Below are 17,988 nucleotides of genomic sequence, written 5' to 3'. Positions count from 1 at the left end.
CAGACCTTCTTTGGGTAAATGTGAAACTAAATCTTCCCACAGTGTTGGAGAATCTTTGGGAACCGGTAGAACAGACAATTATACTGGGTTTCTGTTCAGAAAAAAAAAAAAAAAAAGAGACAAATGGAGATGTGTTTAATCCAGTTTCTGCTGTACTAGCCAGAAAAGCAAGTTCTACCTTGTTAATAAGGGCAGGATGCTAGACCTATCAAATTGATTTGGTTCAAAAACTTCAACAGATTTAAAGGGTGGAGGGAAAACACTGGGACTATAAGGTGCCTAGGGTATGTGTTCATTGTACCAGTATATGCTGCATCAAGCTTCTGTTTTAATCTTTTTGAAAGTTAACTGTAGTCTCAATGGACAGGAATGCAGAGTAAATCTGTGGGTTTATATAGCCTTACACTTACCCTGTGGATTTTGCAATCATGTATATAAATGGAAAATAAGTCTAATCTGTTGTCTCTCTTGGCTTATGTACCGATGAGCAGAAACGTGCTGCAGTACTGAAGGACAGATCTTATAAAGCTATATATATGTGATTTGAATGGCATGCAGTAGGATTGTTTGCTTTTAAAATTAAAGAATATTAAATTAGTGAAGGTGGAGGTCTAGGACCTAATTTTATCTGATCTCAGGGGAACACAGTTTTCAATTTGTTTTTCTCTTTTTTCAATGCAAGAAAGTATTCTGTGATAATATATAGTGTTTGAAATTCAAGCAGGAGTAGCTTTCTAAAGAAAATGACAGCTGAAATTAAAAAAAAAACCCACAACCCTAGTTTATTATTTATCTTCTTGTGTGTGTATGTAAAAGAATAAATGTTTCACTTTAACACTGTTAAATAATGATGCTTTCCTTTTCTTTTGTAGGTTGTCTTAGTCTTCGCTCTTAGTATTGGTGCTCTTGTAATATACTTCATCGATTCATCAAAGTGAGTATTCTAGTACATTTGCCTTTCCCTTCTTTCCTGCAGCAATTATAAAGTTAAAACTGCTCTATTCATCTATTTCAGATTAGTGTTTGGTCTCATCGCCTGAGTGCAAAGCACTTTATAATAGTGCATGCTTTCCAAAAATAACTCAAGCACAGAAAAAAGTTCTATAAACTAGAAACACATGTGAAGACAGAACAGAAACAATGTGAATACAGTCAGATTGGATCTACAGAATGGAGAGAAAAACTACTTTCATGTGTTGAGATTATACATACTGTTGCAAAAGTATATATTTTTTTAATGTCATTTGGCATATGTTGAATTTTTCAAATTCAAGGCTAGGATAAGAAATACAGAGGAAGATTATTTGCCAAAACATTACAGTTTGCAGAAGAAAAAAGAAGAGTCTTGGGAGACTGACGGAAACACTTCTGAAAAACTCTGAATGAATTAGACAGTATGAAATTTTTATCTTGCATATATGTTCAGATTTCCAGCTCCTGGGTTTGATAGATTCCTCCCAAGATAAGATGAGCCAGTAAAAATCTGCAAAGCTTCATTCACACCAACATGATCATATAGTGGTGTAGTTTTGTCCAAAACAAATTTTCATCCTAACAAAGTGTCAGCCTAACATGGAAGAAACCAATAAAAAGGGTCTTTATGGAATATTATTCTGTTGTATCCAGTTATTTTGGGAGAATGATGTTCTGAGGTATCAATAGCTTTTTAAAACTCTAGGACCTCATATTTTCTGCTTTTCTCCAAACTAGTTTTAGGCTTGCCATTACTGCAAGTGTTAAGCTAGTATGCTGGAGTCACTTCATGTGAGCTAGCCTAGCTGTCTGTAATGGCAAACTATCCTTATGTGACTGAGAAAATCGGACGTTTTACTGTTGACATCTGTACATACTGATATTTAGGTTAAGTGGTAGCAACAGCAAAAGGTGTACTCCTGAGTATGTGGATGTCAGCTCTATATTGTGTGAGTTTCAAGCCATACCTTTGTAGCCTAGTTGTGTCAAACATACAAATAACTAACGTAGAGTTTTTCTTTATGGAGAGGAACCAAGTGATGGGAAAACTCAATAGGTCACCAATGAAACACATAAGGTAGTGCTTTTCTGAAGATCTTTTGAAAAAACATCTTAAAGCACAATGGCAAAGCTTCTGTGTGCCCAACATATCCAGGTCAAAAGTGTTAAACAGAATAAAAATTGTTTCCACTTATATTTCAATTTCAGATGAACAAAATACAGCTGTTGTTGGGACAATTGTCTTTTGTGAAACTAATGGATTATATAATGATTTTTTAGGCACTGCATTCTAGAAGTTTTTGATTGTTTTCCTCAAGGAGAGCAAAACTGACAACTTGGGAGCTATCTCTGGGTGCTTGAGCTTTCTGTGGGCCAGCTAATCCATGTACTGCTACTAGCTTATTGGCTGCTCTGTTAATGGAGATAGAATACTATTCTAACTGTACATTTCTTTGGGTTTTCACCCAGCATTTGACACCTGGATGCAGTCTAAATTCAACAACGTCAAGTTAATGTACTCTACTTGCACTCTCTTTTTTCCCTCCTCTCTTACCATATCTTCCCACACATACATCTTTGTGTTTGTCTTTTTCTTTGTTTTTTTTTTTTTTTTTTTTTTAATGCTCCTTAGTAGTTTAATTCAGTTTAGAAACTCCCCAGATATATCCCTGAAGTGAAAAATTTTGCTTTATTCCTTGGTAGCAGTAGACCTGACACATGTTCAGAGTCAAGCGTTGTGATCTATCAGTCTATTTAAGATTCCCAAGTGCATGATTTCATCAGCACATTTCAAGCTGCAGTTTCGTCAGCATAGTATCCTCTATACCAGTTAGTACTACATCTAAGCAGAGCCAGTTAAGCAGCTTTGAGTTGCCATACAATATGTCTGCACTAATTTTGGTTCTAGCACAATCTTAGGGATCTCTGCACCATCCTCCATTACAAAATATGGTCGGAGTTGTGTTCTGGCACGTGCTTTAATATTCATTAAATTTTCTCTTAATAAGATAAGGTACTTAACTCATCTTTGATGAAAAGTTCTAAACAAAATCACAAAAATAATCATTCTTGGTGAAAAGAATGAAGGTTACTCATTTTGAAAACTACAGGGATTATTCCAGTACCCTTCATTAAGATTATTCTGTTGTTTATTCAGTGGTTATACTTATACAAGTCACCAGCTTGAATCATTGTCTCCTAGTACCACAAGATCTATATAAAACATTTTTCTTTAAAATTAATATGTACAGTTTCAGTGATACATGGTAGCGATTAATGGAAGATTTCTGTCCTTAAACTGAGGATTTATTTAGCAGAGAAATTACTCTTGGCATGCCTGTCAATAAAATCCAGTCACATCCTGTTAGAAAATGTTTCAATTATTGCTAAGGGCTAGCCTCTTTCCTTCCTTTTGTTTGTAAAATCTCATTCATAAAACTGTTTTCTTGGACAGTGGTATTTTTCAGTCCTGGAAATAGCAGTTAAATATGAAACATTTGTTAAAGAGGTATTACAAAACATCACCTGTATAATTATTTTAAACCTTAGGTAGCAAATAACCAAATAGCTACATTTTTATTTTTAGAGATTTGTTCATTTAATGTCTATCTTCCATTTTTAGTTTGAATAAAAGCACAGCATTCAAAGAAGTCATAAGCAGTTACCTATAAGAGTTTTGATAAAGAAAGTAATCTACTTTAATACTGAATAGCATCATATAGCCTAATGATGGTTCTTTTCCAATTCATGTTTCCTTTAAAATTTTTCATCATTTAATTTTTCAAGGTAAGGAAATAATGGAATTATCCTTCATTCTTCAGAGGAAAACCTGATTTGATGTGTGCTCTTTAGATGGTTCTCTAGAGTCTGCTTGAATGTGCTGCAGTACAACAGAGCTTGATGTCTGCTGGTATTTTTATAAGTAGTTTGCTTATTTTATAAGTAGTTTTCACAAACTTCTTCCTCTGTCCACTTCTGTTTATTTTTCTGCATGTAAAAGATATTTTAACAAATACATATAAAAGTCTTTCTCTGAGTTTTATTTACATCAGTGTTAGAGATGAATTGCCTAGTTTTATTACATTTTTGATCTTGACCTCTGCATACTGCACTGAAATAGTGACTTGGGTGGAGTAGAGAACATGTGCTTGCCATCATCATCTTTAGCCATGGTCAGTAGAAGCACTAGGAGAGAGCTCGCTTTCCCACTAAACTGATAACTCAGGGCTCTTATTTTCCACTTCTTGTAATGGCAGTAACATGGAAAACGTTTGATATAAATATCCATTTCTGCTCTGGTTCTGTTTCCTCTTCTTGCGTGCAATTCAATGTTGTGTACAACCATAGATGCTTTTCAGGCACAGAAATTTTGTTATTGTTGTTGTTAAAGAGTTTCATTTTTAATGACCAGTTACTACTGTCCTGTCTCTTGAAGTTTACTTCATTTACTAGAGTCCTTTCACTAAAAACTGATGTCAGTGTAAATATAATACAACTCATCAATGGCAAGGTGAAAACGTAATTTCTTACAGCTTGCTTTATACGTTCTGCTTGCATGTGGTTTTCAGATTAGTTTTTTTGGAGTTATTTGTATTTTCAGAGGCACCAGGGCAGATATTTCTAAGCAGCTAATTTTTTCCAGTACTGTAAAAAAGTACACTTATTATACTTGATTTAAATTGTACATAAAAGTGCTATCTAGAAATGAGTGTAAAACAACTGGATCTAAGAATAACAGTGGCACTGTGAATAGGAAGATTTATACAAAGATACATACAAACATACAGGTTCATGCTGAGCCCTGAGCTTGTTCTCAACCATCACATTCTTTATCAGACAGCTTTATTTCTTTTTGTAGGTGGAAAATTATTTTTTTTTTAAAAAAAGTTAAACTTATACACTACTCTATGTTCTATATATTTTTGTACATCTGAGAAGATTTCTTCTTCCTTTTGCATACTGATTGTATAAAACCCCATTTTTCTAGATCTGATATTCAGGGAACCTGAATACTGCCCAAATGTAAAACTACCAAAAATACCCTACCTACCCTCATCAATGCTATGACAGGAGAGAGAGAGACCAAAGATGTACTTTAGCCACCACAAACTAAGGTTTGATTGACATTGATCGTGCTCTGCTTCCAGGGAGTGTGAGAGTTTGGCCCATTTTGGCATGTGAATTAATCCCTGAAAAGTATGGCATAATGCAATGTAAAAGAGTTTTAATTGATCAGATTAATTATCTTTACAGTTCTGCTCAAGGACATAGTTTATGGAGGTACTGTTCTTTGACAATGAACCACAAATAAGTTTATAAGAAAAAAAGAAAACATCCTTAGTTGCTAAGCTACATTTTCATGTTTGTAGCTTAACTGCTGACACTCTGGCTAGTGCATCATTATTCATCTTTTCTCCATCTATTATTAAATAAACATAGAACAAGTATAACATACATATTTGACTGCATAAAAATCCAAATCCACTTACTGACACATTAATTGTATTCTTGTGTTCTGTTCTATATGTGGATAACTACTGTTGTCCCCTCCTAGAATACAGTTTTCCAGAGCTTCATGTGTGTCCTGTGATGCCCTTATGTTCAGAGGTTTTTTTTGACCTTGTCTAAGGTGAAGCAAGTGCTTGCTACCTACTTGCTTAGTAGCATTATTAGCTGGAAACACAGACTGCAGAGATGCTATACTAGAAATTGCTTAACAAAGCAATGAAAAATGAAAAGTCCAGTTTCTTGTTTTAGAAAACACTGTTTTTTTGCCATTGTATGGGAATAGATTAGGAAGGATGCACTGGTAATAAATATTCTATTAAAGAAATTTCCTATGTGACAGCAGAAGGAGAAAAGTGTCATTAGCAACTTATCTTTGAATGTTTTACAGGCAATTTTTTTTTTTTTCCTAAGTGGCACTTTATTTCAAGTCCTTATGGACTCTTACTTGATGAGAATATTTGAGCATAAGTTGTGATTGTGTACTATGTTTGGCTTTGCATGTTGTTTGCTGCTGCTGCTATTTTGTTTCCTGAAAGACACTTGACTTAGTGGAGTGAAGTGTTCCATAGAAATAATACAATAATGATGAGGATTATTTTATTTAAATCTGTTACAGATGCAAACTGTTACTGCCCAAGAGAGTTCACATCTTTCTTATTTAATTAGGCTGTTAACAGTTTTACAGATATATCTGAAGCATGAAGTTTAACAGAGCACTTCTGTAAGTTTGTGTAAACATAAAAAATCAAGTATTTTTAGGTACATCATTTTAGAGCTATGCTGCATCTTTTTGTTGAGAATATTCCTTGAAGTTCAGGCTCCTATGCTCTTAAGTTTTATTTACCAGTATTTTGAGCACATGCAGAATCTGCATAGCATTTTAGTCTTCATATTAAATTTGTTAAGTAAGCAAGGCTTAAATAAAACTAAGCTTTGTGTCAAGCCTTCCTACTTATATTGAAATATACTCATGCAAAACTATTTTCTTTATGTTTATAAACTCTTTGTCTTTACTACACTCATTAACCTACCCTGTGGCCAACTAGAGTATTTCTTCATACTTTAAGTACACACTAGAGTTAATATATTTACATTTGTTTCATGATGCATGAATAGAGATGAAGAAACTGACTTTAAATTCTAGGATCTTGTTCACGGCAGTGTTGTTAGTTGATATTTACATTGCTCAAATTGTTAAAATTGCAATGGTCCGTATCTTGGCAAGTAAATGAAAACTGTGTTATTCCCTCTATAATGACAATTCTTGGGAAATAATACAGACAGTTTCATGCAGATTATCCAAATCATCCATGGTACCCTGCAGCCAATATCCTTGTCAATTTTGATTTTTATTTTTCATTTTAGTTTTGTTAATACTGCAGTTATGGCAGTCTCACTAGTTCTGAGAGCTAATAGGTTTTTTTCCCCCATGCTGAAGTAAATCCATTTGGATCTGTTCTCCTCACCTCTCCTTTACAAAAAGAGGGGAAAATAAGGAGTTAATTCCTGAAAACAACTCTTAATTTAAACTACTCGATAGTCAAAGGAGTGAAATGATGTGTCATTTTCTGAGGTAAAGAAAATTTAGGTTAAACTTGTAAATTAATTTCTCTTGAGTCACTTGGGTTTTACTATTATAGTGACATATAACTTCAGGTGTTCCTACCGCTGATTCTTGGCAAATGACAAAATATATGCTTTATAAAGACTGCCAGCATCCTTTAAACTGGTACAGCATTAAATAAGATTTTCCTTCATAAGCACGTGTTAATTTTTTTCTGTATTGTGTTTGTAATAGATAACTGAGTGTAAACAATTGTTAGTTTAATTGAAAAGCCATTTGCAGAAGAAAGCTTTACTTGTGGCAATAACATTAATTTTTCTTCATTGGTCTGCATAGTTTCATGGGAAAATGTCCATAGCTAAGATTCATTGCTTTCGTAATAGCATGCTGCAGCTGAAGCCAGGTGGGCATGCAATACAATGCACAGCCTGTGCAGGCTTTCCAGAAAGGTGGAAGGCCTTTGTTAGGTGCAGATGGTGTTAATCATGAGTGAAATCGAGCAACAACACTGATCTGATCTTTATAAGGCAAAAAGCAAATGAAACAGTCCATAATGAGGGGGGAAAAAAAAAAAAAAGAAAAACCAACAAAACCCCCCCAGATAATTATCCTTCCTGTGTTACTATGCTCTTAGCTATCTAGGACAAAGGGATTAGATATGATTCTATGCTTTCTAAGTTTGTTGTTAATAATCTGTCCCTTGAGATACAGCAATCAATTATTTAGGCATTGTTTTTCAATTATTTCAATTATTAAAAAGTTGGATATAGAAAGGTATACCTGTAGAAATCAGATGTTTTATGTGCTGTCCATCAGTGTTGTGAGCTAAGTGAGCTATCTTAGCTCAGTGTTTGCTTTTATTCTCTGACATGCTCAGAGAGCTCAGGTTTGGTGAATATTATGCAGACAAAATTTGTATTAACACTACCTGAATAACTCTTCCAATCTACTTAGGAGTTGAGGAAGATTGTAGAAGTCCCTCGTAAAACTTTCAAGTATTATTTGGTTGGATTATAATAATAAATAAATATAATTCCTTTGTATGTTTTTATCATATTGATGAAACAACATTGGATAACAATGATTTTTGTTAGTTGTACATAATCACTGAGTAGACAATATGGAAATATCCTGTTTTCTCCAGGCAAAACAATACAATGAAGGTTCTATTGGTCAATGCTACAGCAGTCTGTCCTTGTGGCCAGGAGGGCCAATGATATCCTGGGGTGCATTAAGAAAAGAGCATGCAGCAGAGCAAGAGAGGTCCTCCTCCTCCTCTACTCTGCCCTGGTGAGACCACACCTGGAGTATTCTGGACTCTCCATTTCAAGAGGGACAGAGATCTACTCGAGAGAGTCCAGTGAAGGGCTACGAGGATGACTGGGGGACTGGCACATCTGCCCTGTGAGGAGACGCTGAGACACCTGGGGCTTTTTAGCCTGGAGAAGAGAAGACTTGGGCGGGATCTAATTAATGTGTATAAATATATGAGGGCTGGGTGTCAAGAAGAAAGGGGCAACCTCTTCTCACTTATGCCTTATGATAGGACACAGGACAATGGACACAAGCTGGAGAATAAGAAGTTCCACCTCCACATGAGGAAGAACTTCTTTACTGTGAGGGTTACAGAGCACTGGAACAGGTTGCTCAGGGAGGTTGTGGAGTCTCCTTCCTTGGAGACTTTTAAGACCCATCTGGATGTGTTCCTGTGTGACCTGCCCTAGACTAGATGGTCCTGCTCTGGCAGCGGGTTTGGACTCAGTGATCTCCAGAGGTCCCTTCCAACCCCTAACATTCTGTGATTCTGTAATAGATGATGTTTCCTCAATGGCTGAAATTCATTGCTGCAGATGAATTAAATGAGAAATGCTGTGAATGAATTTCAGATAAAACAGAGAAAAAAAAAAGTTCCTCTGTGATAGTTGGCAAATCAAGCTCTGGGGAAAATTTTTGGTTACTGTTCTTACTCCTTGGTATTACACAGAAATTCTTATTATCAAGGTCACGTAGCATGATTAATATAATGAATTGCAATGGGATAAATTTTGTGAAGTGTTAGGCCCCTTCTAAAACGTTTCAGTAAGGTTGAGATTTCTGGAAAACAAATGAGAAATGAATAAATTATTTTGTTGTATAAATTGCATCTCTTTTGTGTATGCAGCTCTGGAAATAAGCCATTATCATCTTCTGTTTGGTTTGGCTTTAGTATTTTACTAACCTGTTTATATTTGAACATATAGTTTTATTTCTTCTGTATTGATGCAGAATCTCTGAATTGTTGAGATTGGAAAGGGACGTCAAGTGATTTAGTCTAGTCCTCCTGCTTCCATTGTTACCTAGAGCAGGTTGCTCAGGACTGTGTTGAGTACATTTGAGAGGTTGGACTAGATGACCTTTAAAGGTCCCTTCCAACCCAAAACATTGTATGATTCTGTATGTAGGGATTTGAACATCTCCAAGGATAAAGATTCCACAGTCTCTCTGGCTAAGTTGTTCTGGTGTTTGATCACCTTCCAAGTCAAATGTATGTTTTTTATTTTTCTTATGTTTATTTGGAATTCCATGTGTTTCAGCTTTCATTTCTGCTTGTCTTGTGATTGGGTATTGCTAGAAGAGTCTGGCTCTGTTTTCTTTACTCCTAAAGGAGGCTTCACCAGGTACTTCCATATATTCATAGGATCCTGATTAGCCCTCTCTTTTCCACACAAAACAGTCCTATCTCTTTCAGCCTTCCTTGTGTGACAGTGCTTCAGTCCCTCAGTCATCTTTGTGGCCTTTCATTGATCTCATTTCTGCATGTTTATGTCTTGTTGCTGGAGACAAATATCTTAATCCAGTCCGGGATGCTGTTGACCTCCTTCACTACAAGGGCACATTGTGGGCTTATAGTCAGCTTGTACACCAGGACCCTCAGGTCCTTTTCTGCAAAGCTGCTTCCCAGCTGCAGCCCATTGCAGGCTAAGGAGTCATTGAAGTTCAAGCTTGTATCATGCTGTTATATCAATATTAAGTCAGTAATTTTAAATAAAAAAAACCCCCTTTATTCATGCAGTGATATTTAGTGACTTTATTTGTATTAAAATGTGGCCAGATAGGTCTCTGTGTAAATATCTGTCACTTGAATTAATAGTGTTTATTCTGAACATAGCAGGCTTAAGAGTTTCATCTTCAAGAAGCTAAATCATCACTTTACATGAGCTAATTCTTATATGGTTTAAATTTTCAGCATCTCTTAGAATTTTAGCTCGACAAGTGAGAGTATTATGTTTCAAGTATGAGATCCATTTTTGTTCAGGGCTAGATAGAATTTACTAAGGTTTTTTTTTTAAGCACTTTGCTATTAGTTTTTCCTTCTCCAATTTCTAATGAATAGCCAGAAATTTGGTTTTGATATTGACAAAAATCTGTATCACTGGCATGTTTGCAGGAGAGCATGACATGTTGCTTTCTCTAGTTTATCTCTTTAAAAGATAAATGGTGGATATGTTGCTCAGAATTAAGTGTTGTCTAATTTGAATAGCCTGTTAGCTACAGGCTATTAGTTACATAACAAGACTTTTTCAGAGGAGCAGGATTTTATACTAAAACCTGGTTTCATATTTTTTGTGGAAAGGAAAAGTTTTCACAGCAGTGAAATTTGTAGAGTAATACCAGAAAAATATCTTAAGCCTTGGTAAGGCCTCAAAGCATCCTGCTTTCTGTACACCAATGTATGAGTAATATGTAGATAAACTGATGAGAGAGTCTGGAGAAAAAAAGGAATGACGAAAAGTTTAGGAAACATCTTGTGACAGGTAACCTAAAGGAATAAGTAATGGGTGTTGGAAAATGATGAGTTTTTTTTAGTGTAGTGAAGGAAAAAATCTTCCACTTTGAGATGTAAGGAGGACAGACATGGCACCATTCCAATATGTAAGTGGAAGGATAACCAAAGGTTATCTCCATAGTGCCTGGATAAACTAAAAGATCTTTATAATTTACATCTTTCAGATTAATTTTGGATTTTCAGGAAATTTTGATATCTGTGACAGCAGTGAAATACTGGAAAAGATAACCTAGAATGATTGTGGAGTTTCCTGAAAAAAAGGAGTTTTGAGGAAAATAAAATACTTGGTATCTCAGTTGTACATATACTTGGTGATACTCTGGTTGGTGGGATGTTGGAATATGTAGTTGTTATGTCTTCTGTAACATAATGGTGACTGTGTCACTGAAAAGAAATGAAGACCACTTTGTTGCTCTGAGGATCTAAGCCTGCAGAGTGACAAGGGTATCTGTAGGATTTCAATCTTAGAAAATAGTTTCTTTTTTGCCTAATTAGTACTTGTGATTAAAGGTTAATATTTAACATACTCACCTTTTGTAACACAGTTTATTATTTATGATGAGAAACTCAGAGACTCTCAGGACTAAAATGGGTCTAAGTGCAAGGGAGATGGGTGATCCTTTCTGGCCCAGGGCAGGCTCATTTTGTAGCATATTGCTCTGCAGATCTACGTCACAATAACTCAGATAAGAGTTTGGTCTTTTAGTGTAGCTGATCACTGAGAAATATTTTTTTAATATACATCTTTTTTTAATCCAGAGGTTGTGTGTAAGCACACAGGAATTAGGAATGCCTCTGAGGATTCTATGTTAGATGTTAGCATTTTATAGCTTGTCTAAAAATGAATAAAAAAATCCAGCAAGTATGTAGTCCCAAAAGGTAGAAAATTACCCTTATTGTAATAAGGGTATTAAAGTACCCTTACTGTGTTGCAAGTCAGTTCAGTCACCTCATAACAAATGGCTTTCATGGCAAGAAAGATTATATTTTTGGTTCTGGATCTGATTGTAAGAAGTAGGTTTAAAAGAAAAGGTTCGTACATCCATGTTATAATCTGGTTTTGACTCTTGTCTCTGCTGTGTTTAAGGAAAAAAAAAATCTTTTTTTTTTTTTTTTTTTGGTTGGTTGATTTGATTTGATATTCTTTATGTGGGATACCTTTAGTCCTTAAAGCTGTAGGGGGAAGACACTGAATTGATAAAAACTATAGGAGATTGTTGCCTCACCTGGCAACTTTTCTGTAAGGAAGCACCTATTGATAAAGGGCGTTTGAATACCACTGACTAGTATTCAACAGTCTTGTATACCAAACTGCATCTTTCTTTCCCAATGAATTGCTTCTGCTTTCGTGTACTAAGAAGTTAAAAAGCATCAGATTAAACATCAAGGTAGGAAAGGACTGCAAATTTTGACAGCTGATTTTAGTTGATTCTCGTAGTCTTCATTGCTTTCTAGCTGTTTTGGGAAGATTGTCCTTATCTGCTCCAAATTCCAGTAGTGTTTTGTCTTCTGAAGGTAGAAATATGAAATTTTCTTTCCTTGGACACTTGAAATTAGTCTGAAGAATGTGCTTCAGGGATCAATTGTATGGTGTTTCCATGGAATGAAAAATTATTGTAATAAATTTTCTCAGTTTCTCATTCTTGTGGTTTTCTAGTCTTGTAAATTTGTATTTATTTTGAAAATTATATTTAATAGTTATGTTACAGCACTACATATTATGCTGCATCAGAAGACCAAACTGTTACTTGGTGGTGTAAGTTACCATTTACCAGTCATGGTTGTCTCTGAATAATAACTTACTGTCTTCAGCAGCAATAAAAGAAGTTAATCAACACCACTGTATTACATTCACTTTCTTTTGATAATGACTTGGATCTGAACTTAGGAAATAGAGATAAAGTAAAATTAGACTAGCATTTATTTGCAACTTATATTCCAGTAGCTTTCACTAGGAAATCTGTCCTGTGTTTATTTTCACCACCTATTGTATTCAACTATTTGGAGGTCAGTTTGTGTAAGGAAACTGTATAGATCATGTTTATGACAGGCTCAGTTTCACTCCTCTGTTTCTACAAACTCATACTGTGCTCCAGTATTGCTGTGAGAACATAGTCTTAGATTTTCACTCTGTTTAAAAACCACGAGTATATAATTGAGACACACAATAGAACCTCAAGTTTTCATCCCTTTTTTCCTTTTAAATGAATCTCTGCATTTTTTGTTTCATCCTAAAGCATCTGATAATACATCTGCAAGTATTTCATCTTGTGTTTTCTTTCTCTGTAGTGAGATTAGTTGTGCATGCTGAATTAACATTCTTCCTTACCCCTGGACAAATTTACAGATTTATCTAATATAAAGGAGGAGATAACTCTGAGGTTTTAAAAATACCAGATAGCATATAGCTGTTATGAAAACATGGCTTGCATAGAAGATTGCATTTCAGAGTGGAAATGAATGTACAGTGTGTTATCCTTGGCTTTTCAAGCTACAAATACTAATATAGATGTGACCTCTTTTCCTTTTTTCCCTCCCTTTTCCCTGAAAGATTGACAAATTGTAGCTTTTGGGACATCCCAGTAGTTGATGAGTCATTTCTGCTTAAAAATAGACCTCCTTGCAGCAAGGACACCTATTCCACATTTGACGCATGTGTCATTTCTGACACAGTCACAGGGCCAGCTATGCCATGTTAATTAAGCAGCTAGAGGGGGGGACAGGGATTAGGGGGGAGATATCTCTTCAGTAAATACTAGAGCCAGAATCCAACAAAACTGAAAAAAAAGAAAAAGGAAATCTCATATATGTGAACATCAGTGTGTTCATGCTTCCCGTCCTTCCCTGTACTTTGCTGACATTTTGAGCCTTTGCTTAGATAGCTGGTGCAACTTAATAAACGTCACTATTCCAACTGTCTTCTTTTTTTTTTTTTTCTTTCCTTCTTTTTTAAATCCCTCTGAGACCTAACAGAACACCAGCTCCACAAAGAGAATTGTAAGATGTGATTAGCATGTACAGAAGAAAAGCTGTAATGGAGCATTACAGTGTTGTTATCCTTTTATTTCTGAGGCACTTGAAATACGCATAGGAAGAGTGCTGCAAGAGAACAGTGATCGAATGATCAGCTGTATTTAGCATAAGGTACATGTGATGGGTACCTTATACAAGACTCAGTAAGACAACATAAAATACAAATGCGAATAATATAAAAAATGACCATTCGTTGCATTGTAGTAGATCTTGCTCACTTTAACACTTGTGAAGTTTTTATTACTCTTACCAGACCTACTGCAGTTAGAGAGTGGGCCGGACTGTTCTTCAGTTAAATTGTTAGCTTGTGGCATATTTTTTCGTCTGGTACTGATGTGAAATATTTAGCCTATGATATAAGGGCCAGATAAACCGTATCAGTGCAATATTTTTTCTTGGAGATTTGCAGCGTTGTTTTTCTCACAAGATCTGCACATTGATGAGTATTAGAAATAGTGGATTCTATACAAGCTGGTTTCTTTGCCATGTCCATAACGTAATTATTTCTTGCAATTCATAAAATTGTAGAAGTTTGCTAGAGACAGTGTGATACCCACAAGATTGATTAGACTGTGCGAGTCTCTTAGACTAATGCTTGTAGTCCTAAAAGATACTGCATCAACCATGTGTTAGTCTTGTTATTCTTTTGAATTTGTTTTCTCAAAACAAAGGAATTTTGTATTCCCATATACTTATTTAAATTTCTTTTAGACTTCATCTCTACTGAAAAAGATTGAGGTTTTCAACAAAGATGGCTCAGTTTCTATCCCTGTAAGGAAATGGAATTATAAGAATAAAATTATATTGAGTATATGATGTATGTTTTGTTATTATTTATATTTATACTATTAAACAGTATTCATCCTGAGTAAAAATCCACTTAATTTAACTGAACTATTGTTAAGTAGTTCTGCTATTCAGTCATCTTAGTCAAAACACTCTTACCTGAGTTAGACTTTATAAAATAGAAGTCAATCTGCAGTCAACTGCAACCAACAGCTGGTATACTATTTACAGAAAATCCATTTTTCATTGCATGTAGTGTTTCTGAATAATACTAATGCTTAAGAAACTTCTTGTAAAGCTTTTGGATAACAATTTTAACTTCCATTTTTCTTACCTTGTATTTGGAATTTCTATTCAGTGACATGCATTATGTTACCATCATAAAGTTCAAGTGAGAAATAATTAGGATCAATAAACATATCAAAATAAATAAAGAATGTCCTATTCTTGGTATCGGTCAGCTCATCAGTCACTCTGTATAAAGCCCTATAACACTTTTACAGTATTATACTTCTATAATATAGTAGGTATGAAGTTTTGCAAACTTATTTTTGTAAAATTAAAAAGGACTAGAATAAAAGTGGGGAAAAAAAGTGTCCAAGTAACTTCAGGGTTATCTTAATTAAAATTAAGATTTTTAGAACTAAGATAAACTTGCCTTAATTAAAATTCATTTGCAGCAGAACACTGGAGAAATTCTTTGACTTGTGAACTCTAGCTAGAGGAAACACTAGTTGAAATGGATTTTATTATTTACTGATTTTTAAAATTTTATAAAGAAGAAACAAAGCTAAGAATTAAATTCCTCCTGACCACTGTTGGTGTTTGTTCATCTGTAGTAAAATTATATTTCACATTTTTCATTTCATGCTTAAAAGCATCTGAGGATATTCTGATATCTTAGGTTAAGGATATTTAAGTAGCTTCAGTTAGTTGGTTGTTTTTTATTGCTATTATTGTGAATGTAGACTGAGAAAAAGCTAAATGATTGTTAAATACCACTTGTATTGGAAGTTAAGCCAAAAGGCCTGTGGGGATCATTTTGTCAGATTTCTTAATGTAGGAGTTCCAAAAGTATTTTGCTTTAAATAAATATCTTCTAATCAGAAAGATATCCAGACTTCATTTTAAAGATGTGATGTGATACAAAGTCTTTAATTTACTTAGAGAAATAATTGCAGTGGTTAACTGATCTTGCTGTTAAATATATAGGATAACTTTCAATCCAAACCTTTGGATGCAGCTTCCACTTGCCTCCTATTTCCTGTTAGTGATCTTAACACTGTAATATTTTGCAGAGATCTCTTTAGGCATGTGGAAATAACTTTTTAATCCCTTCTTTTTATATATCTATATATATAAACTGAATTTACTAAGCTTATTTTCAGCTTCTTGAAATAGAACAAGTTTTTATACTGAATCATTGTAGCAGCTTTTTTTTTCTGAACTCTGGCATGTCCATTTTATTTCTAATATTTCAGTTCAAGCATTTTGCAAATTGAATACTACTGGACATAAATATTTCAGTGATTTTGAGTGCTTCATTTCATTGAAAACTCGAGATTTTCTTATTCTCCTATTGTTTATGAAAGGCATGATAAGTGTTTCTGAAAGGTAAAATTTATTTAGTGCTCTGTTTTTCCTGCTGCCTGTTTAGGCAAATCAAAAATGGTATCATGCTATTAGTTGTGAAAAAAACTTTTCTTTAGTTAGCTTTGTAGAAGCTGTTTATTAATTGAACTAAGGCCTAGGATTCAGTTTGTTTCATACCAGTGAGATCTGTCTTCAGAGACAGCTGTATGCATGCTCATGTATTTTATTTGTGCAAAAGGACGTATTACAAAATCCTTTGGTTTTGTGTGTGTGGATGGCAATGCCATTTCTGAAAATGTGCTCTTAAAACTCGAATAGTCTTTTTCCTGGACAGTTTCACTTCAGTAACATTATTTTGTGACTGCTTGTAAAAGTCTGTAAAAGAAAAAGGAGCAGAAGATTTGTACACACTCTATAAACCATTAGGAAAGAGTTATTATTCTTACATATGGACCTTCTTTTTTAGAATAAATTTATATTCATATAATGGTAAAATATCATCAGTAAATTCGGGATATTTTATACTGCTTGACTGTATGATCTGTAAATAATTAAACAGTATTGTTTGCAATAAGTATGGTGTGGGGATTGGTTTTTTGGTGGTTGTTTTTTTTTTTTTCCTCCAAACACTGTTGCTAAGTCACAGGGTGGTGAACACTGACAGGATATATTTTCCAGGACATAAATGGAAATGAGTCTATATTCAACTTAAACTACTGAATTCCTTAAGCAGGAGGGAGGCACTTGTTTCTGTTTTCTGTCAAGCTAATATTTTAAACAAATATGTGTAGGATTAGTTGCCTTTAAAACAAATTTGAAGGGATTTTTGATGCAGTGATGCTAATAGGTAAGTATGGTATCACTGAAACATATTAATAAAATGCTGACAGAATAAGTATTTCTCAAAATGGATTAGAAAGTGTAATTTTTAAGAAATTTTATGTCACGTGCATTTTTTTTTTTTTTCAAAGACCAAGTGTACATTTTCTACCTGACCATCCACAAAATAGGATTTGCAAATCAGTATGGATTCAGTCTTTGTATCAGTCATCATTAACACTGGACCTTTTGTAAATGAATTCTAAATGATGTTTTAATAAGGTATACTGCAAGAACTGTAGAATAAGTAAACTTATTCTCATACATATATATGTTGGTGACCTTCTCCATGAAATACACACTATTTAGTGAGACCATGTATTAGGCGACATACTGAAATAGAAAAGGTTCTGTCTGTGCAACAGCTTTTCTGTTAGTTATTTATTAGCTTGGGTTTTTATAGTTACTACATCGCATGTGACTTGTCCACAAAACAGATTTTTTTTTTTTTTTTTACTTAACTTACAGAATTCAGTGAAAATCAACAAGGGTTCAAATTGATTTTCTGTAATTGATAATTTCTCTTCAGTTTTAAATTATTTGGAAATGAACTTTGACAGCTTTTTTTTTTTTAACAGATGTTTTTGAAGACTTTTTTTTTTCTCCACTTCCCCATCTGCCCCAGCACATTATAGCAGCCGTGTATTCTTTGTCAATGGATTTGATAGCATCTGTGTAAGGATAGCCATGACTCTAGCAAATGCAAATCCCCTTTCTTCAAAGAATCTTTACATCATCCACTTCAGAGACAAGGGTGTGTGGCAGATCCATCAGCACAAAGGAGAACAAAGATACTGTATAAGCATCATAGGGATTAGTGGGATTT

General features: G+C 34.4%; 1 protein-coding gene across 1 annotated transcript in view; it reads left to right on the top strand.

Moving 5' to 3' along the window:
- Window positions 1-872: 872 nt before the first annotated feature.
- Window positions 873-17,988, top strand: part of LOC103772818 (calcium-activated potassium channel subunit alpha-1) — a gene marked incomplete at both ends in the record, with an annotated part of 117,435 nt that continues 100,319 nt past the window's right edge. Inside the window, one exon of the mRNA XM_008940161.1 lies at window positions 873-934. Coding sequence (XP_008938409.1) covers window positions 873-934 — 62 coding nt within the window. The remainder of the gene's footprint in view (window positions 935-17,988) is intronic.

Source organism: Merops nubicus, unplaced genomic scaffold (genome assembly GCF_000691845.1).
Source record: "Merops nubicus isolate BGI_N331 unplaced genomic scaffold, ASM69184v1 scaffold11665, whole genome shotgun sequence".
Lineage (NCBI taxonomy): Eukaryota > Metazoa > Chordata > Aves > Coraciiformes > Meropidae > Merops > Merops nubicus.
This window is presented reverse-complemented; position numbering and strand designations above follow the sequence as displayed.